Source organism: Tetrao urogallus, assembly GCF_951394365.1.
Source record: "Tetrao urogallus genome assembly, chromosome: 5".
Lineage (NCBI taxonomy): Eukaryota > Metazoa > Chordata > Aves > Galliformes > Phasianidae > Tetrao > Tetrao urogallus.
Genome location: NC_136818.1, coordinates 53,003,972 through 53,025,874, shown reverse-complemented (window position 1 = coordinate 53,025,874; position 21,903 = coordinate 53,003,972). Strand labels below are relative to the sequence as shown.

The 21,903-nt window shown below is 46.0% G+C and overlaps 1 protein-coding gene across 1 annotated transcript in view; it reads left to right on the top strand.

The window, feature by feature from the left end:
* NT5C2 (5'-nucleotidase, cytosolic II) overlaps positions 1-21,903 on the top strand; it is a gene marked incomplete at both ends in the record, with an annotated part of 35,723 nt that extends 13,820 nt beyond the window's left edge. Inside the window, 15 exons of the mRNA XM_079536011.1 lie at positions 11,054-11,171; positions 12,571-12,666; positions 13,686-13,777; positions 13,956-14,013; positions 14,737-14,830; positions 15,790-15,843; positions 16,831-16,914; positions 17,568-17,609; positions 18,620-18,727; positions 18,909-18,975; positions 19,568-19,738; positions 20,462-20,513; positions 20,762-20,822; positions 21,367-21,543; positions 21,652-21,903. Coding sequence (XP_079392137.1) covers positions 11,054-11,171; positions 12,571-12,666; positions 13,686-13,777; positions 13,956-14,013; positions 14,737-14,830; positions 15,790-15,843; positions 16,831-16,914; positions 17,568-17,609; positions 18,620-18,727; positions 18,909-18,975; positions 19,568-19,738; positions 20,462-20,513; positions 20,762-20,822; positions 21,367-21,543; positions 21,652-21,903 — 1,526 coding nt within the window. The remainder of the gene's footprint in view (positions 1-11,053; positions 11,172-12,570; positions 12,667-13,685; positions 13,778-13,955; positions 14,014-14,736; positions 14,831-15,789; positions 15,844-16,830; positions 16,915-17,567; positions 17,610-18,619; positions 18,728-18,908; positions 18,976-19,567; positions 19,739-20,461; positions 20,514-20,761; positions 20,823-21,366; positions 21,544-21,651) is intronic.

Below are 21,903 nucleotides of genomic sequence, written 5' to 3'. Positions count from 1 at the left end.
CTTGACTTGATAACAAAAAAGATTCAAGTGCTGATACAGCACTGCTACAGTGATTTTGTTTGCTAGTCAAAATTAAGTTAAACTTTAAATTCTTGTTAATAACTTTTATGGTTTGTCATGTTTGTCTCTTTCCCTGCATAGGGTTGAGAAATACTGTTAATGGAGGTGGGTTAGGCATGTAAAGTCTTCTTGAAGAAAAGAGCCTGAAGGTTTTAGCCTCCTCTTCTGAGAAATTATGAACATTAAATTGCTGAATTTAACTGTGGTTACAGCTGGAAATAATTTGGCCGCTAGGAGCTCAAAATAAAATGGAAGCAAATTGAAATGACTCTTGCAGGTTTTAGATTCTGCCTTTCCCCTCAAGGATTAATCCTCATGGGGTGAACGAGGTTTCCTATGCATATGGAAGCTCACAATGCTCCCTGAGTTGTTGTGCAAGGTGCTCTAATACCAGAGGCTCAAAATCTTTGTTGGACATCAGTTCTACCTTTCCACCTGCCTCTTGTGGCCCTTTGGAAATGCAGCTGAGAGAAATGGCTTTTAGGAGAAATTTTGTTTGGCTGCTTCTTTCTCAGGGTGAGCTACGCTTTTAATTATTAGGACTGGATCTGAGTAATGCAGAAGGCCTTAGCATTCCTGAGTATTACATGGGATGGGTTGCACAATGAGGTTGTGGATAGATGTCCCTTGACAGGCACAGGGTTACAGCAGCAAGGTTTTTGGACTGGCTGTAATTTCACACCGGACCATGGGCAGATGGAGTTAGTAAGCATGAGAGACTGGGTTGTGCTTGGAAAGATTCCTCTGTGACCACCGCCCTTGTCCAGACGTTAGAGCCATGCTGAAAATTTTATCTTCCATCTCCAAAGTGGATAAGACATAAGATCAGCAAGCAGGATGCTTTCATTTGGGAGGCCTTCCCTGTACTTAATTTACTGCTGCTTCCATGTTCTCTATAAACCTATAATGAAATCATCAGTAGCGACTGCAAACTGTTTCAATTAAAAAGAAGGGGAAATGAAGCTTGAAAAATACTGTTTTTATTGTGTGCAAATATGATTAATTCAACATAATCTGGAATGTAGCTCGTGTCCTGGAAACGTTGCCAATGTAATGCCAAGGTTTGGTGCACTGAGAATGTTTTATTGCAAAATTGCTTATGCTTTCAGCTGCAGCATTTCCCTTCTCATCACATGGGAAAGGCAGCTTTAGTCATTGTTTGTGGCTGCCTTTCCCAACTTGCTCCAAAGTGCAACATGCATAAACAGGTTTGGCCCCTTCCTCACGTTCATGCCTAAGCCAACTGCGCGGTCTGGGGGTGAGGGAAGTTTTACACACCTACATCTTATTTGGAAACATTTGACTTTACATAATGGCTCTGGAAAAGATCCACCCAAACAGTCAGTAGGATTGGCTGCAGATCTGCAAGAAAAGGTGGCAGCTGAAAACCAGTTCTTGAGTCCATCCAGTGTTTGTACCTCTGTCAAGTTGTATCACTTTGTATGTTTTGGTTTCCATAACTGAGAAATGGGACTGCCGAATTTGTTCCTCGTGTAAGACTTTCTGGATTACGCAGATGAAAAACAGAATATAAACGTGGGAGTTTTACACATGAAAGGTTGAGCTGAACACTTAACAAAGCTTGTAATGTAAGTAGGTACAAAGAAATATTTGTTCTTCTGCTCAGATGCCACTGCTGCATGTTTACTGTTAACTCAAATACAAATGTTCTAACAGAGCTCTCCTGCTGAGGTTAAAGGTTTGTCATCAGTTCCATCATAGTGTAAGGACTCTGGGCTCGAAAGCTCATCAGTCCTACTTTTATCCCGGGTCTCTGAGTAACTCAGCTCCGTGTGTCATTTAGAAGTGTGGTGACTAGGGAGGGGGAGTGGTAGATGTGACAACAGTGGCCTTCAAGCTGTCCCAGCAGACATTGAGAGATGCTTTAACTCTTGCACATCTGCTGTCTACATTTTCATGTTTGCATGTGTCAGTCTTAACAGGTGCAGATTTTGCAGATTTCAGAAGCTGTTTTGGCCATTAGCGTTTTAAAGCTGAAGGCAGATGGAGAAGTCAAGTTGTTCCTAGTATGCTTTGAGCTGGATATTTTTTACATACCGGTGCAGTGCTAAGGGTGACTGTTGTCCCTGCTCTTCTTGGGTGGCTGCTTGCAGAAGATTGTCCATGTAAAGCTGCGTACTGCATCGAACCCGAGATCTGGAGCTGTGGCTTTTCAGTGTGCAGGCATTGGGAATGAGGAGAGGAAGAAGCATGTGTTGCTTGCTCTGTCCCAGTAAATCACCTCCTGACAAACTGTTCATCAGCCGTCAGTGGATTCTTGAAAAATTGGAGCATTAAACAGAAGCTGTGAGAGGAACAAGTCCTCACAGTGTAAGGAAGGTTTCAAAGGCTGTGATACTCTGCTCTCTTGCTGTCAGGAATATGGGAATAACACTGGCTGGGTCAGCAGTTCCTGCTTTTGCCAGACATATAGAAGCATGGAGGTATTTTTCAATCTAATAGATGCCCTTATCTAGTAATCTCTGTACCACTATAGAAGTACTATTAAGTTGCAAATACCCCAGTGATGAAGCAGATGGCTTTCTCTGTAGGAGGAACCAAAGCTGAGAGCACAGGATTTAACTCCGAGGTCACGTGTGCTAGTGCTTTGTGAATGCTTTATTTTAGCACGTGGCAGAAAAGCTTGTGTATGTGGCTCATTGATGGCATGGGCATTTGTGCTACATGTATGCCCAGGTGCACACCGTTAAACACATTAAAAGTGTAGCTTTAGAGGACCACTCTCTTAAGTGAATATTGTCAGGCACTGAATGTGATAGAGATGGGGGAGAGGATGTGGAGAACACCTGACTTTGAGACTCCTACACCAACCTTGAGTTTTGTTTCCTTCTGTTTTAAAAATCATATCCAAAGGGAAAGTGAGCAAGGCCATCAATAGGCAAGTAGAAACGATATGGAGAGAAGTAACAAGTCTCATCTGCTTGAGTGCTGATAAGCCTGAATAACGTCTTAGATATAGACTATAAATGGCTGCTGTGCCTTTAAGTCATTTTATTTCTAGATGCAACCAAATTATTTTTCAACATGAAGCCCATGCAACTATTTCTTCCCTGTTCAGGAAGTCTTTATTGAGCACTAAGCCCATATTTTGGCACAGTAGTTTGTTTCCATGGAAATGGTGGGATATTTCCATTATGGGATTATGACTCCCAGTGGGCTGTATCTGAGAGAGGTGAATTATGAAGGCCACTCATTAAGCACAAAAAGATTCTCTTGTGCCAGGGAAACTGTAAAAAAAATTTCCCTAAAGAGCAGGTGACTGTGCAGTCATCTTTAAAATACTGTTCCGGAGCAAAGGAATGTTATGCCAATGATTAAAATTGAGAAATTGAATTTTCTTGAAATGCAGAGTCTGTCTGAATTGTTTCTCTCTACATGCAGAATGTCACCTCAGTGCTGTTGTTACCTCAAGCCATGTATTTTTATTCAGTAGAAGCAATGTTTCCAAGACGAAGCTCTGTTTTGCTGGCCTCTGAGGCATATCCAAACAGCCCCAATCTTTGTTACATCAAAGGCAAATAAAATGCAGCAGCAGAAAGCTAAAAATATCTAGCATTTACCAATGAGAACACTAACAAACCTGCTTTGGGAAGAGTTTAAGCTGATGATACTTGACAACATTTTTTTTTAATGTTAAACAAGTAGAAGCACAGCACTAAAGCAATCAGAAGTGTACAAATCCAGCAATTCAGAGCCAAGCCGATCATACAATGGTGGGTCAGTCTTCAGAGCAGCAACAAATGCTGTCTTTACAGATCCTTTTAGCATGCAGAGTGGGAGCACAGGAGCTGATACAGTTCCAGGTTAGAGGTTTTAGAGCTGAAAGCTGTGCTGTGCACTTGGGAATGTGTGCAGGAGCATTAGAGGTGAGGAATTTTCCATCACTCTGAGGCTGCAGAGTGGGTGCCGAGCTGCTTTATGGGCACTGCTGCAGTTGCAAACTGCAGAGCCTTTGTTCTCCTCTGTAGGTGTGCTCTGATTACCACCCAAAACCAGTGCTGGGCTGTCCGAAAGGGCACTGGGAAGCTCAGATGTACAGGATCTAAAAGATTTGGCCCTCCAATGTGCGGTGACTCTTGCCTTGCTTCCTGTTACCAGATTCACCATCGAACATCTGTGGCTGCACAGGGCTCAGTGCAAGATTGGCTCTTCATGCGCAGAGAGCAGCTTGTGTGTGAGGCATACAAAAATACAGCTGGAGGTGTTGTTGAGTTCTTGTTTGCTGATCACCTCAAATACATAATTTCTAGTGAAATAGAAGCGGTGCGTTAAGTACTGAAACATGCTAAAAGCTCAGCTTTGTCTTGCTGCACACAACAGAGCTGTGCTTAATTGGGTTTATTTGGATAAATGAAAATTATGATCGATATGACAGTGATTTCTTCCCATTTCAGATTGAAAAATTGGCTGCTCGTAGCCATTTTGTTTGTTCAGTCTCAATTTAAAGAGAAGCTGAAATATTACAATTTTGTTTTGCATAATACAGTGTGGTTTTATTTATGGTCTAGTAGTTAAAATCAAACAGTGAGATTGAAGAGAGCTGGGTTCTATTCCTGGCTGTTTTTCAACTTGTTTTGACCTCAGACGAATCTTATGGTCACAGTTCAGCCAAGTCCATAAACAAATGACAGTTGGGTGATTCACCACGTTCCTAGCTTAAAAGGTACGAGCTGTCCCTTGGGATTTCTTGAGGTTATGACCAGGCACATTTACCAGTTTGTTTGCAGGCAATGAGCCCCCAGGTCAGCACAGCACAGATGTGGGCCCCCAGCAGCGTGAGCAGAGCAGGCCCATCTCCTCATGCTGTGCTGGGCAGAGGTGGCCTGAGATCCATGCTCTGCACAACCAGGCCTTCCTGTCTGTGTCTGTGTTCTCCCTGTGCTGGAGTGGGGGTGCTGGGAGGTGAAATGCCTGCATTTACTGTGGCAGAAGTAGCACAGAGCTCAGGCTTCATTTTGAGGGCCAGCACCTGACTGCAGCTACCCTGGTTAGAAAAAGCCCCACAACGCAAGCTGATGTCATGTTTATCCTAGAGCATTAATCCTATTCTTTAATAATTGTGTGTGCAAACTGATGGTAAGAGATTCCCAAGAAGGGGTTTGATGTGTAAATTAAGATCGTTATCTGGTTATGTCTGGGGAGCCTCAGACCTCTGGGCCTACAGCTGAGACAGGCTTTCCTCAAACCATGGCTCTGTAGAATGCTTGCCCAGTCCGTTTAATTGTTCAATGTGTTTAATTGGAATTGTCGCTTCAGTGGAGTTTATTTTTTAATTAAGTCCGGTGCTAAGCACCTCTGGGATTGGTTGCTTAGTTTCCTTCTGGATTCTCAATTGGAAGTGCCAGAGAATGTGGTGGTGGTGTGGAACACCAGAGATCTGGTGGTACAGCACAGTGGTATGTGGGGCTGTGTGCAGAAAACGTGCTGACGGATGGAGAACAGTGGGGAGAGATCTGTCCTGGTCTGGGATGCTCACCCAAGATCTCATTTGGTAGACCATGGTGGGGCAGGTTCCATAGGTATTTTTACTGCCACGAGGGATGGGTTGTGAACGGACATCTCGATTCTCAGGGCTTTAACTAAGCACTTTTCATTAGCACAACACTGATAACAATGCATTACTGATATGTATTTGTGATGCAATTCAGAATGCGATCCATTCTTCAGATCAGCAGGACTTTGATCCTACTCTTTACATGCGGTAATTTCAGAAATGTGTTTGCACAAGCTTAATTATGCATGCTGTGCCTGTATAGAAGTACAGAAACCTGGCTATTGTTCCTGCCCATATAGGTCCTAACTGCCGGATTTGCATGCCCCGGCCACTGGGGGATAAGCAGCAGCTGAAATAACCTGTTTCTAGTTATTTCACTTTCAGTTCTTCAAGACTTAACACAAAGTAATTGGGCTGCATTTCCCGTGCTTCAGAGACAAGGCTCAACCCTTCACATTATCTGTCTGCTTTTTGACTTATCGTGTCATCTCCAGAGAACCCAGATAGAGGGTAGAATTTCTGAAGATTGAGCGTGCCTTAAGCTTCTTGCAAGCCATCAGAGGAGGTCATCACCTGTAGTTTGAGAAATGCTGATCTTATCTGAACACCTGAAATGAGGAAGTCTCGTAGTTTCTATCTGCCAGTCAAAGCTGTGAGGGAAGGCTAAAGTGTTTCAAATCCCAAATCTCAGCCACCAGGGCCAAGGACGGGGAAGCCCACCTGGACAGTGCTCTCAACACCTGCACGTGAGGCAGAATATGTTCAGGTGTTGGGGCAGGCAGGTTGGGCACCATATGCAGGGGGCAGCTGGGGCTGTTTGGGGCTCTCAGCCTGGAGGGGCTGGCTGAGGGGATGGAGGGGTGACTCTTCAAGGAACCACAAGAAGCTGCCCTGCTTGTGAATTGAAAACTTGTATGTGGGGAGGAGGAACAAGGAAAGAAATGGGCAGCCCTTAAAGGGCTTTCTTCTCCACAGCTTAAACTGAGCCACTGCTCACTGGTAGCCCACTGCTATCTCCTCCAGGTACAAGCTTTAAACACTTATCTTCAGAGCAGCCTTCCAGGAGATCTGCATACTTCTGTGGGTCCTTTTTGCAACGTTATTCCAACTTGCCCAGCTTTGCATTTAGTGCCAATTTGATCTCAAAAGCTGTTTCTGATTACTCCATGCATACCTGTAAGTTACAAAGAGGTCTTTGAGGTGCGTGCTTGCGAACCAGAGCACTGCAGTAGACTGCAACAATGTGCAGGATTGATACTGGTTCATCCCTCAATGCTTTACACTTAGAAGCTCAAATGTAAACGTAAGTGTTAAAGGGCGCGATTGAATTTGGATGTGCTGCATCAGACTGACTCCATGTTTGAGGCTCTTGCTGGGAGGGCAAAATTCTCTTCTCAGGTTCCCAGAGTAGCTCCTGACTCAGTCTCCTGGGTCCCCTGCACTGATATGTGCAGGTGTTTCATCCTGTGAAAGAAGTGGAGCGCCCTGACAGCAGTGTTCTGTCACCAATTGAGGGATGGGCAATAATGGCAAAGCCCCCAAAAGAGCACAAGACCCTTTCTTGAGTCACTTGCTCCATGTCCAAGAGAAACCTGAAGGGTTTATGTCACTCGGGCAATGCACGTGTAGCCTCATCCTTCTAATTACCACTGAGCTGATGATCTAAGGCTGCTTTGTGGATATGAGGACAGAATTTTGCCTGCAGGATGCACGATTACCAACTGTGCCTCCTCTATAAATCAGCTGTAAGTGCATTTGGAATAGCTGCCAGGTCGGCTGCCGAGCTTACTCGAGGACACAGCTCCAGCGACACCGTCCCACGTGGCACAGAGCTGTTGCAGTTTTAAAATCAGTCTGATTTTTTTCTTTAACAGGGGAGCCCAGTGTAACTCCGTCAAGACTGGAGTGACACTCTGAATCTGCATCTGCCTCATGTGAGTTAAAATCCTGGCAGCAGCATTTTGCATAAGCTGGAGCCTCTGTAGAAATCTTTTTTTTTTCCTTTTCTTTTTTTTTTTTTTTTTTTTTCCTTTTCAGGAGAGCTATAAAATTGTTACTGTATGTGTCTTGGCAGCAAAGGTAAAAACAACCACGAAAATGCATGAGAATGGCATACCTTACTGCACAACCCCGCTCCTTGCAGCTCGGCTCCCTCCTAACACTCCTCACAGATCGGAGGCTTGCAGCGTTCACTCCCGGGGTCCTGCTTTTAACTTTCACTAGTATCATTTTAAGTGACGATGTGAAGGAGAAGCTGAAATGCTGTCAGCTGGCTGCAGTTTTTTAAAGATTTGGTTGTTTTCTCTCAAGCCCAATTACATAATGCACAAGCACGGGGTGTCCATCACCCTGAGCCATTGGAGCATCTGTCCGTGTTCAAGCTCAAATGATTTTAATAACTTTTCTGTTGGAGGAGAGGACTTGGCACGGTGGCAGAGACACAGCCATCGAGCAGTGAAAAGGCAGAAAGGAGGTTGGGGTGAGTTGCAACTCATGCTTCGATTGTACTCTCACCCTGCGTGCTTTGGGCCGAGGGATGGCGAGGGCACTGGGGGCTGTGGTGTGGTGGTTCTGCTTCACCTTCATTGGGATGGGGCTGCTCAGAGGGGAGAGCTGAGCACAGGATTCACTGCATGGCAAACTGCCCAATTCTTGCAGCACCACATCCTGTGAGTTTCCTCCCTTTGTGTTTCAGCTCTGGGCTGGGGAGGTTTAAGCTCCCAGAAAGATTTAAGCTACTTTTTTCATCGTCCAGCTGCAGAATAAAATACTGCTGTGCCCTCTCTTTATCTCCTTGGATGCCTGAAGATAAGATGAGAAAGCAGGGCCAGCCCTAAGTACAGTACTAAAATACATTTTTTATCTAGGCTAAGCAGTCTCTTAATGCATGTGGCGGGGGCATCGTCCCCAGATGTGCTGCTGTCACTGCAGTACTGTTAGCCTATTCGTGTTTGGTCTCAAGGAGATGGATTGCTTGTTTGCCTGAAAGCTCACGTTGCTTTAACAGGTGTTCACAAAGCTTACAAGAAGCGTGGGCTGTGGTTGGTACCAGCTGATGCAGCACGGGCTGTGGTGCAGTGCTGTGGTGCAGTCTAGGGGGGCTCAGTCATCTCTCAGTCTGTTCCCAGTTGAGTGTAATTAAAGGAAAGTTTATCTTGGACAGTATCGTGGTAACTGGGGAGCACTTGTTGTCCTTTTCCCATCCCCAGGAGCTCAGTGTCCCCGTGTAGTTTGTGTATCAACAAGAGGGCTCTCGTTTTCCAGGTATGTTGGAACGGTAGAAAAATAGGGAAGGGACATGAGGTATGGATGAGCTGGTAGCTTACTTTTATTCAAAGAGGAATCGGGGGGCACTATTTGTAGCTTGAGAGGTAAAGGGGAATAATTACTTTGCACAGAAATTAAAATTCGGATTAGCCATGTTGTAGTACTGTCTGAGCAGAGACTTGGAATGATGAAACCTGTTCTTCAGCCTTTTTCCTACTGGTGTGTCAGCTCATTTCTGTAGGCTCAGAAAGTTCAGTGGAGGCTTGCAGTGATAAATGTGATGGTAAGAGAAATACAGAAGGGAAGAAGCTGAGTGAGGGCATAAGCGATCAGCCACACGTCAGCTGTTCACTGAGCAGATGCACAGGCTGTGTGACTGAAAGCTCTATGGTTTGCCTGGAAGGGTTCTGCTGGAGAAGCTCACAAACCACCTCTGTTTGTCCAGAGGAGATGCCAGCTTGCTCCTTGAGCTTTGTTTATGGCTCTGGCGTGCCACGGCGGTTGGTGAGTTCAGAAGGGGCAGGGATTTCTGGGAGAGATGTTTTGTTGGGAAGTGATGGTTTATGGATAAATTGGCAATGTGGTCTCAGGGAGCTGCATGGACAGAGTGGGGAATAGAGGCTGCTTCACACCGTGGGGATTGTTGCCGTGCTCTCGCCCTCTGAGGGTACGTGCAGGTGTTATTTATCACTGTTTTCCCTGGGAGGTACCTCTACTGTCCTGCATCAAAGGAGTTCCTTTTTCCAGATGATGCTCTGGTGTCACTCTCACAATGTTCATCACCTAACTGCCTTTTGCTCCCTCCAACTCTAGCTCACTCCCCAGGATTGCCTTGTCAGTCACTGCTTCCTTCATTAGCTGTAGTTTTTGATTGCTTATTCCTACCTGTAGCTCAATCAACCCTTCCTTTCCTAAAGGACAGAAAAGGCTACGTGCACTGTGTGTTATATCTTCTTATTGATATACGATGTTTGCCACTGGTCTAATGATGCTTGAAGATCTTGGTAATTGTTTGGCTTTGGTTATCTGTTCAAGAGCATTACTGGTTTGCTTTTTGCATTTGAATGATGTTGAATTTAATGAGAAAACTGAACTTTTAGAATACTTCTGGATTGTTAATAGATATGGGATCCTTCTCATGTGGCTACTGTGAGTCTTATTTCTTTGACAGTTCTTACCTTTTTAGTATTTTTGTAGTATTTTATGCATTTGTTTTCTCCTTTCAGATTGGGCTTTTGTATTCCACAGTATACTTACGGTGGTGATTACCTGGGCAGTATAGACAAGGGCATTGATAGGCATTGTGATGCCCACAGATGTGTGAGCTACCTCTCAGGAAAAGCAGTCTGTCTTCTAAAGAGCTTACTTACATGTTTTCAAACTTAACTGAGTAAAACACAACGTATTCAAGAATCTGAGACACAGCTGGACCCATTGGACCCCCATAGGCCTCACTGAAATAACGGGTTATATTTGACCTCATTATATCTTAGAACCAATTTAAGACAGTGTCATGCAACAAATGTCAACACACTGTGACAGAAACACGATTGCCATCTGTCACAGAGACACAGCAATTTCCTTCTAAATGGTCATTTAATGATCTAATTAAATAGCAACATTTCCAGTGCATGGGAAGGTCATTTGCAGGAAGAAGACAGTCCTGAAGGTAGGAATGACTTGGTTGAACTAGTCATTCATTTTGCATTGAGCAAATATGTATGTCACAGATGAGCAGCTCGTAAGAAATGTGGGAGCAGCAAGCTTGCCTAAAAGAGTAGCATTTTGGTACAAGAGTAATAGCTAACAGATTTGTACAGTACCATATGGTATTATTAACAAACAAACCGTATGTTAAGTTGACAGCTCTACCTTCAAGCTAACTTAGTCTGCAGCAAACATAAATTCCCCTGAGATGAAATCTGAAGACAATGCTAAGCTTTGGGATTGTATCCAGTAGCACAGCAGCAATGAATTTCAGGCTTTCTAACCACAAATACATGTGCTCCCAAAATGTATTGGTTTCTTCGCCAGCTTTGTGAAATCACAGCAAACCAAACCCGATCTGAGCAGGTGGAAGAGGGAGCGTTTGTGCATCTGTGTAATGTGGAGGAGGGAGGAGGGCGAATGGGAACGGGACTTGTAACTGCCTTCTTGTTTAACCCCCTAGCTGTGTGCAAATTTTCTAACTGAACTCTCATCTTGGTACAGTGTATAAATCCCCTGAATACGAATCTCTTGGATTTGACCTGACCGTAGAAAGATTAGTTTCCATTGGATACCCTCATGAGCTGCTCAATTTTGTGTATGATCCTGCATTCCCTACCAGGTAAATGACTAACAGATACCAACCCAGCCTGCTCGAGGCCTTGATTACTTGTTCTGTTACGTTCAGAGGTGACACACTGAGGCCAGGTGTTCACAGTTGTGCCTTTGAAGCCTGTGGCTTCCCACAGATCATGGGGAAGAGAGCGGACTGCTTGGGTGCATGGAAGGCCTCTGTGCACTGAAGTCCATGCTAGCAAGGAGAAGGAGAGCAGGAGAGGCTGCTGAAGTCACGATCCAAAAATAACTTTCAAAGCAAAGACAGCAGAGACACAATGGGACCTGGAACAAAATCAAAATCAAAGCTTGGGAAGAAGGAGCCTCTAATGTCCGTGAGGCCAGAAAGTCTTAGAACATTTTTCTATAATTATTTTAATGAATTAATGTGTTTTCCTTTGGTTTTGTCAAGCCAGATGCAGCAGCATCCTGGTGCATAAGACATCCTGAAAAATTAAGCTGATGGTAACCAGCAGTAAAAGTGGGACTGACCCAGTCCACTTGCCTAGATGAATCAAACGTGGAAAATCAAGTTAGCGGTGCAAAGCTACTGAATTCTTACATTTTTGTCTGTTGGTGGCAGAAATTAAAAGGATATTGCTTGTTTTAAAGGCATTTAATCTAGCTCAGTGCCTTTAAGCCATTTCCACTTGTGTCTTTGCTGGATTTTGCTTTTGGCTCCTCTGGGGCTTTTTTTTTTTTTTTTAGAAAAGGCTGGAGCAGAGGCCTGGTGCTCCAGTTTTAGTCTGGCAGCCTCCTTCCTTCCTGCCTGCATGATTTACACTGAGACTGGTGCTTTGTGCTCCCATGCCCATAACAAAACATTATGAGCACGTCATGAAGACTCCTTAAATCCCTCCTGTTCATCCCAGGAAAGGGCCAGAAAGGGTTTATCTGTGGGAAAGCTGCTTTCTCAGGCGCAAGATACTAAATAAGTGAGACAGAGTTTTGCTGGACTTGGAAAAATTGTCCCAAGCATTCTGTGCCATACTTCTGTGTCCCATCTGGCTTGTCTATGACTGACAGATGAAAAGGAGGGGAGAAATTCCCTTATCCCACCTCCGTGCAAGGCTGTCAGTGACCACAAGCACGGGTGTCAGATTCGTGACCCTGTAGAAGAGGTCCTGGTAAATGCACAGCTAAGCCTGTGCCAGGTTAAACGGCTCCGCTTTCAAGTCCATGCAGAGCAGATCGGCTGTATCTTCTACCCTGGCAATGCAGGGCATTGTTGTTGCATACCTGCACCCAGGTAAAAAGTGAGCGCCCATCTGCACAAAAAAAGCAGCTTTGGTCTGGTGCCCCCTGCCAAGCAAGCCAGCTGCTCTAGAGCTGGCATTGAAAAGAGCTTGTACTGAAATGGTCACCGCTTTCACTGTTCTCTTCACTGTTAATTGCTTTCTTAACAGAGGCCTGGTGTTTGATACCCACTATGGAAACCTGCTGAAAGTTGATGCCTATGGAAACCTTTTGGTGTGTGCGCATGGCTTTAATTTCCTCAGAGGGTGAGTGCTTGCTCTTGACTGCTCTTTTTGACTTAATGTGATCTGTAGGGCACTCGTTGCATAAGGACTTGTGAAGACTTCTGATGCCACGTCTAAGAAAATTATGCAAGGCCTGCCTGGATGCTTTCCTGGTCAACCTGCTGTAAGGAACCTCTGCTGATCTCCAGAGGTCACTTCTAACCCCCTGTGATTCTATGGTTCTGTGATGCATCTCATGCCGTTTCCTGCACCCTTTTCCATCTGCTTACTTTCCTTGTGCCCCAGAGAAGGTGCTTAGGGAAGCAGAGGGGGCTGCAGTGCTGCGAGCTTGATGTATCCCAGCAAATCCCCTCCTACCTGCAAGGCAGAGGGATGGAAGGCAAGCACGAGCCAGCTCCGGGGCCTCAAGGTGATGAGCCTGTCATTGCAGGCATGTAAGTCCCTGTAGCAGGAGGTCAACATTTTATAAAAGGCTTTATAAATGCAGTCGAGTTCCTCCTCGAGTCAAAGGTGATCTTCAGAAGCTCCAGAAATGAAGGAAACAAGAACAATTTAGTGACTTTAGTCGGTACCACACTGCCAGTTAATTGCAGCAGGCCCCAGGCAAGACTCGTGCAGTGCAGCCCTGCACTGCCCTGCGGGAAGCTGCTCAGAGGGGTGTTCAACAGCACATGGAAAGTGGGGGAAAGTTTAAGATAAGCAAACAATGAAAGTGCAGATGATGTAAGGCATACCCATAGCCAGCAGCATGGGGCTTAAGGTCGAGTCACGGACTCCTGACCACAGTTTTCCTCTGGGGGCTTGGCTCCTTTGCTGACTCAGGATGAAGGCTCTGTGCCCGGTGGTGCTGCAGCCAGCACAGTGACAGTGACATGCAGTGGGTGCTGTTCTGCTAGTGCACACAGGAAAGCTAGGTGTTGATTAAAGCAGAGAGATAGTACTTGCTAATGGACCCTACTAAAGCTATGTTCTGCAGGTCAGCGTACTGTATCCTCAGTATGTTTTGTGGCTTCATTCTGTTCCACCTTATCTGTTCTCAGGCCTGAAACACGGGATCAATATCCGAACAAATTTATCCAGAGGGATGACACAGATAGGTTTTACATTCTGAACACATTGTTCAATCTACCAGGTGAGTCCCGTGTGACTGTCCCTGTATCTTTGAAGCCTGTAAAGCTTTGCCAGTGTCTTACTCAGCTGTTTGATTTACTTATTTTTGCATGAACTTTCTTCTTGCAGGCACAGGGCCCAGATTTAGCTGGCTGTGTGGTGTTATCCTTGTTTTAAAGTCTTGCTTCTCTTCTTTACAGAGACCTACCTGTTGGCTTGCCTCGTGGATTTCTTTACTAATTGTGACCGGTACACTAGGTATGTGTCCTCTCTGGTTAGACACGCTGATAATACTGTAAGATTGTTGTTATAAAATGCAATATATATAATAGAGATGCACCTGCTGTTAGTATCACTTGATGCCTCTCAAGTGGTGTCAGTGGGGAAATGTTCAGACCTGTTATTCTTTTGATATTAAGGGAATTTAGTGCTGATGAGATGCCCTTTGTGTGCAGCCAAGGCTGGTTATGTGGGTCTCCTTCATAGGGCATGCCAGTGTCACTGCACTGGCTGACACTGGTATTTGGGCCAGACCACATCCATGTTAAAGAGTGATTACAGCCACTGCACAGCTCATTTTCAACCCATGTCCTTTGAATCCACGTTTGAGCAGGTAGCTGAGAGGCTAAGTTTCCTCAGCCAGTTACCACAAGTTATAATTGAGGACTTTGTGTAATCAAAAGTGAAATATTCAGATATTCAGTGTAATTTAAAAGGCTGTTTCAGCAATGTATGTATTTTCCTAGCTTTCAAATAGATGTAAACATAAAAACAAGCTGCAGGTCTGAGAGTGCTACTGTGCAGCTGACTTCTGTGATGGGTCATTTTTTCATATTTTGTGACTGGAAAGGAAAAGTTCAATCATGTAATACATGCATTGCTGCAGTGAAAGAGTCAATAAGAAATGAGTGTGATAAGATAAAAACGCTCCATATGTTTTGAACCCTGCAATTGGCTGCAACCTCCTCCTTCTCTCCACAGCTGTGAAACAGGGTTTAAAGATGGAGACCTCTTCATGTCATTCAGGAGTATGTTCCAAGATGTCAGAGATGCTGTTGACTGGGTTCATTACAAGGTGATTGCAAGAACTCCTCGAGACATTTGTTGTCATAAATGAGTTAGAGGGACTGGTTTGTAACTCTTCAGCTAAGATATTCCACTTTTGGGCAAGAGCCTTGCTTTGCCACCTAGTGAGCAAATGATAAACTGCAGTTTTACGCAAGCAAGTCAAGGTCTCTGGCACTGCAGTATTTCTCTGCTGGCTTCCTATTTCTTTTTATAGTGCCTACACTGTTTCCTTGCTATAATTTGTGGGTTTTAGAATGTGTTGCCGTGAGGATATTTGCATTTAAAGTTCACAACTTCACATTGTCACAATTTTTAAAAAAGCAATTTTATTGTCAGTATATCACAATGGTACTTATCTGATGTTGTCTGAAAGCTATCTGCATCAAACAGAATTCAGCAGAGGAAGCCATTTTTCAGTACACTTGTGTGCAAATTTAGAATGTAGATCTTGTGAGCATTAACGCCTCGTTCAGGACCTGATCTTCTTGTTCTTCCTCATTCGAGAGTCTGTTGGGGTGGGATGGGGAACTGTCACGGGAGATCTGTGCTCACACTTGTACTTGTGGTTGTTTGAGTCATGCAGAAGTTGGGTATCTGTTTTTCTTTCCTTATGCAATGTTATATGATACATGTGGAGTTGGCCACTATGATGGTCAGTGTTGGAGACAGGTCGTTGACTGTCTTGCTTGCTATGGCAAATCTATTTTTTGTTTGTTTCTATTGTATTCCCTCCTGAAAGGGTTAAAATGCTGAAGTGGATTATTTACCATGGTGAGGGAATCGATGGATCACAGAGTTTGTGATGGTCCCTGCTACTCAAAGCCTCTCATCTCTAGAGTCACTGGTTCAGATTCGCCCTGGTTTGTACTTTCACAGCATTTTGAAGTGTGAAAGTTGGCATTACTGTGATGTCTCTTACATCATAAGTTTCCATCACCTCACTGGATTCTATTGTTTCTATTTCAGGGGTCGCTCAAGGAGAAGACTCTTGAGAATTTGGAGAAGTATGTGGTGAAAGATGTAAGTGCGAGGTTGCTTCGCTTGTGCCGCGTGACATTCTGTACTGAGTAAGCAGGCAAGAAGTAAATACGCTGATTGGCTTTACTACATCACAAAACAGATAACGCTGTGATTTCTATTGTAAGAACCAAAGACAAAGTGGAAAGTTCGGACGCAGCCTTTATTGTGAGCCAGTGATCCACGTGATTTCGTATTCACGCACGCCTTTTTTACGTAAAATATAAAAGCCAGAGGAAACGTTGTCATGGGACACAGGTGGATATGCTGGCCAGGCTTACATTGTTTCTTTTGATGCTGAAAGCAACGGTAGTGCCACATTTTCTCTGCCCAAGCAATCCTCTGCTGCAGACCTCTTTTTGAAAGTAACCGATGAGCATCACTGAAACAGAAGTATTCCTCAACCATCCAGCAAAAGCATTACACACCTCCTACAATGACAGACGGAGGGGAAAATCCCAAGACACTCAACGAAGCCCAGCACTTTGATAAGCCCCAAAATATGTATTCAGCACATCTAACTGAGCAAGCTCCCTTACTTTCGCCCTCTGCAGTGTGCAGGGTCTCTGTGGACCCATCATTTTATAATCATTATTCAGTTTAAATGATCTCTGTGGGCTCCTCCTTTGGTGGTGGAATACCACTTTAAAGCAGTTAACCTTGTGTCTAGTTACATGCCTGCAAAATTCTCAGGAAACCATCCTGTGAGGTAATCAGCTCTTCTGGCAACGGCCCTAAGATTTACGATTCTGTAAAAATAGCTCCAGGAATAAATTCTCCCTAATTTGAGGTTGGACTCATAATACACTCCAACTCATGGCTCATGCAAGCTCAGATTTCACCTCCTGTGGGCCCGTTCTGGGAGGAGATCTGGGTCTGGAGGGTGGTGGTAGCAGTGTCTTCCTTGTTTTGACTGATGGGATCACAGCTGAGCTGTGTTTTGCCCATGCTGTAGCTCTGTGTCTGACTGTTCTGTCCTCTGACTTGCAGGGGAAGCTGCCACTGCTGCTGAGCCGCATGAACGAAGTTGGGAAGGTGTTTCTTGTGACAAACAGCGACTACAAATACACAGATGTAAGTGCTGTGTGAACTGGTGCATCAGTATGTAATGGAATAAACAAAAGCCACCCGCCTAGTGTGTGGGATTTGGCAAGATAGTATTTGGTGGGGAACTGGGTGCTTTCTGAGCTGGAATGATTTAGTGGTGAATGCCAATTAGGTGGTGAGACTTCTCATTTATAGTCCTGGCTCCGTTTCTGACCTGGGGTAGGCCTGGCTTAAGTCACTTTGTGCCTCTGTTCATAAGTGAGTAAGAAGGCGAAAGAGAAAGTGACAATCTGCTCTTCTGAGTGAGACAGCTCTTAGTGGGGAGAGGTCACCAAACCGATGATCTTGGAGAGGGCCAGGAGGCAGAGCAGGCTGTGTGCTGTGCTGCTGGCTGAATGTCAGGAGGATCACTGAAGGATCACGTGCCATTATAAAGCACTGCAAGATACAGCTGAAGCAACGTGCAGATTCCTGAGGCAGATGTGTTCTTTGATTATAAAACCCACCATTTTATTTCCCTTCACTTTAAGGCCAATCCATTCATTCTGTCTCCAAACCTTAGGCTGATTTTCATGTAAACGCTGAAAATAAAGTTTTGTAGCCTGAAAAGACAAAAGCAGAAAAGTATGTCTTTATTAACTACATAAAAAACACAACTTGGAATACTTTCTGTCTTTCAGAAAATTATGACTTACTTGTTTGACTTTCCACACGGACCAAAGGTATGTGGTTTCTAGACTGCAGTTCCAAAAGGAGTTGATGTGCCTAATTATCTGTGTAGCTGGAAAGCATTTTAATCCTGCTTCATCAGCTGCATGGGATTAGTTGCTTTAATCTGGTTAAAATACGCTTGCTGTTTAGCGCCCCATTTGAATAGGATCAAAGCAAATACAATATAACAAAGAGAAAAGAGGCATCATCTAGTCTCAAACAATAATCTGTGTTAGTGATAACATTATTTTAGCATTAATGCATTTTAGCTGTGGCGTTTTACAGCCAGATTTCTTCCTAATCTTATACAATGTTTTGTTAAAAAATGTCTTGATGGAAGGGAAAGAGTTGTGTGAAACAGCAGTATCTTTCTTGTATGGCCTCGTTGTGCCTCTGCTATGGTAGTTCCAAAAGTTTGCCATGCTTTTCCTGGTGTCCTGAGGATGAAGCTCAGCCCTGAAACTTTCGGAGAGAGGCTTAGGAGCTGAATTTATACTGCTTTCTCCATCTCTCATTAGGAGACCATCTCATATTCAAAAGATGTGTTTTCACACTGCGCACTGAGAGTGGAAGACCTAGGGAGAATTTTCAGAATGTGGGAAATCACGCCTGGTGTCCGTCAGGCAAGGCTGTGGTTTGCAGCTGCGCTCTGTAGAATAGAGTGCAGGCATTTTCCAGCTCTGGGCAAGTGTGTCAGTGTGTCCTTGGAAGGCTGAAGCCACAGTCACATTTGTCACGTTCAGAAATGGTGGCAGCAGTGTCATTTAGTGCAGCCCTTGGCACAACAGCTATGCTGTGACGTGGCTGTTCATTGCCTTCCTTCCTCAGTCCTGGGTTGGGATGGCTTTGCCACAAATGAATGCTCTATGAATGGCAACAGGGTCGTGCCACAGAGGCACGAACTGGGAGAATCAGTGCATTTGATGGACCAGCTGTGTAGAAACATCATGGCTGAGGGCAAATAAATTCCCTGTGATCGTTTATGGGGTACCCAGTTCTAGGGTTTGTTTTTGTTTTGCAGCCTGGGAGTGCCCATCGGCCATGGCAGTCCTACTTTGACCTGATCCTGGTGGATGCACGGAAACCCCTCTTCTTTGGGGAAGGCACTGTGCTGCGGCAGGTGGACACGGTGAGCACCACATGGAGGGCACCTCAAAAGCTGGAAGGGATCATATGCAGTCTCTTAGTGGGAGCGGGCAGTGTGGTATTTAGGCTGGATGTGCCCTAGAAGCAGAGCATAAAGATAGAGTAGGACAGAAAAGACCCAGAGCATCAGCTGTTCTTTACTAATGCAGTATCTCCTCCTTCAGGTGACCGGGAAGCTGAAGATCGGTACCTACACTGGCCCACTGCAGCACGGCATCGTGTATTCTGGAGGTGAGGCAGAACACTTCTTGTCCTGTGAAGTGGCTCTGACATGCCACGGTGGCCTTCATCCATTCATGAGGACTCATGCAGGGTGGCTGGGTGTTATGCCAGAATCTAGGCAGGGCTGTGTTTCATGAAACACATCATTCTGTGCCTTTTGCGCCAAAAAAGCTGTTGCTGCTCAGTGCTGAGAGGAAAGAGAGCTGTTCCTCAATGCCCTTCCCTTCCTTCCAGGGAGGGCTTGGGAAATGCCTCTGCAGGGCTGGGAGTGGGGAGAGATGCAGCTAGGCCTGTTGGCAGCAGTGAGGACAGCTGAGAATGCTGCACAGAGTGGCTGCACCAGGGAAATGCAATGGCTGCACAGGGCTGTCCATAATGTTCTGGGCTCCATCACTGTTACGTGGCCAGGAGGCTGCTACATTTGCATGAAAGTGTGTGTATATTCCAAGGGAAGGTGAGTGTGCAGTGCCCTGTTGAGTTTAGCAGTTGAAGATTTCTGGGAGGAAAATGAAGCAGCTGCATCCCTAAACGCTGGTCCTCAGAGTGGAGCCCTGCATGTCCCTTTGGCTCCTCATTCCGGCCATTCTGTTTTTTGTTTTAGGCTCCTCAGACACAGTCTGTGACCTGCTGGGGGCTAAAGGGAAGGATATTCTGTACATTGGAGATCACATCTTCGGAGACATCCTCAAATCCAAGAAGCGCCAGGGCTGGAGGACCTTCCTAGTGATCCCTGAGTTGGCACAGGAACTACACGTCTGGACTGACAAAAGCGGTCAGCAGGGGGGCACAGGGGAGAGATCGCACAATCTTGCAACCTTTCTCCCAAACCCATCTTAGATCCTTCTTCCCTGGGATGAGGTGTTGGTGCAGCAGCTGGGTTGCTCACAGAGTCCCAGGGTTTTTGCCCTTGATCACCCAGCCTTGACTTGGCCAGAGGAGAAGCTGCTGCTGGTTGGGGTTGAGCTCATCTGTAACCTTGTTCCCAAAACTCTGTCTCTGTAGTGCCGTGTCTTCTCTAGTAAAAAGTATCTAACAAGATAGCCATTTTTTTTTACCCTCTGTCACCTGAGCCATGACTGCTCTCCAGTCTGCAGAGAATCCCTGCTTACCAGGTGCTTCCTCTCCCTTCCTCCTCCTCCTCCTCCTCCCTCTGCTGCCAAAGTGCTGTTTCCCATCCTTGAGCACTATTGCTTTTCTCCCAGGTTTACGTGCTGACGTGCGAGTCGGTCTGGGGGTTATGCACATTGTCCCACGAGTGGTAGGAAGGTTTCTGTGAGGCCTGTGAAGGTTCAGCCTCAAAAAACTGAAGTGGTAACCAGAAACCAATCCCAGAGCTCTGTTGATGGCATAGAGCGCAATCGAACCCTTTCCCTGCACAACGCTGTGACATACATCCCCCACCACGGTCATGTGGGCAGGATGGTGCATTTATTTTCAGCCCTTTCATTTTGAGGTTAAACTCACCTTTTCTCCCTTTCTTTTCTGGGTCATCCAGCCCTTTTTGAAGAGTTGCAGAGCCTGGACATCTTCTTGGCCGAGTTATACAAGTGAGTGTTCAAATGCTGACCAGTGTACTGCTGCCTTTCCCAGCCTAGCAACAGCTAATGCGTGGCTCTGATGAACCCTTGGGGTTGGGTTGGCAGCACTGCTGCCAGAGCTTTGCCTCAGGCCTGGGTTCTGCCCCTGAGACCAACCTCCCCCTCCAGACCAGCCTCCCTCCCTAAGCCCCCATCTCACAACATCTGGTTCTGAAAGGCTTTTCACAGCATGTATTTACCTTCTCGCCTGTAACTAGGCATCTGGACAGTAGCAGCAATGAACGCCCTGACATCAGCTCCATCCAGAGACGCATTAAGGTACCAATCATAAAAATCCCTTTTCATCCTTTTGGATCCCAAAGGGCTTGACAACCCGACCCACTGCTCAGCCCTGAAATGCTTTGCTCTGCCTTTGGGTGGGCATGGCAGGCTTTGCAAAGCCGTTCTGTCTGTGGACGCAAACGGAGGAGCTTCCCAGCTCACTGGTGTCACTGGCACTCCTAAAGGCAGCCTGGTCTGGAACAGGGTCTCCTTCCTCAAGTACGTAGCACCTACTTACAGTGCTCGCTGCTGCAGAGCAGGATGCTGATGTGTGCCTGAAGGGGCCGTAGCCTCCGGTTCATTCAGCCCTGCGTGCGAGGTCCCAGCCTGGGGCGGGTGCTGGCCCTGGTGCCGCTGCTGCCTTCCCTTCTGTTAGCTGGGGCCCGGCTGCGCTTTGATGCCTTGGGATAAGAGCACACAAAAGCTCACTGGAGATCCTTGCAGGCTTTACGTAGCCCCCAGCCTTCAGTGACGCTGAGGCAGGGCCGGCTCTGCGCTGCCGTGTGCCCGGGCCGGGATTTAACCTATCCTTTGCTTGTAGAAAGTGACCCATGACATGGACATGTGCTACGGGATGATGGGGAGCCTCTTCCGCAGCGGCTCCCGGCAGACCCTGTTTGCCAGCCAGGTGATGCGCTACGCCGACCTCTATGCAGCCTCCTTCATCAACCTCCTTTACTACCCCTTCAGCTACCTCTTCAGAGCCGCCCATGTCCTGGTGAGTTGCAGGCACTGGGGGGCACGCCACAAGCTGGCAGCACTGGGAGGATGGGGTGGCCTTGTGCTCTGGTTGCCTCGCCATCTTCTCTCTCTCTTACGCCTTTAGATGCCACACGAGTCCACGGTAGAGCACACACACGTGGACATCAACGAGAAGGAGTCGCCCATGGCCACGCGCAATCGCACCTCGGTGGATTTTAAGGATTCTGACTACAAGCGGCACCAACTGACCCGCTCCATCAGTGAGATCAAACCGCCCAACCTCTTCCCCCAGGCACCTCAGGAAATCACACACTGCCACGATGAAGATGACGATGAGGAAGAGGAAGAGGAGGAGGAAGAGGAGGAAGAAGAGTAA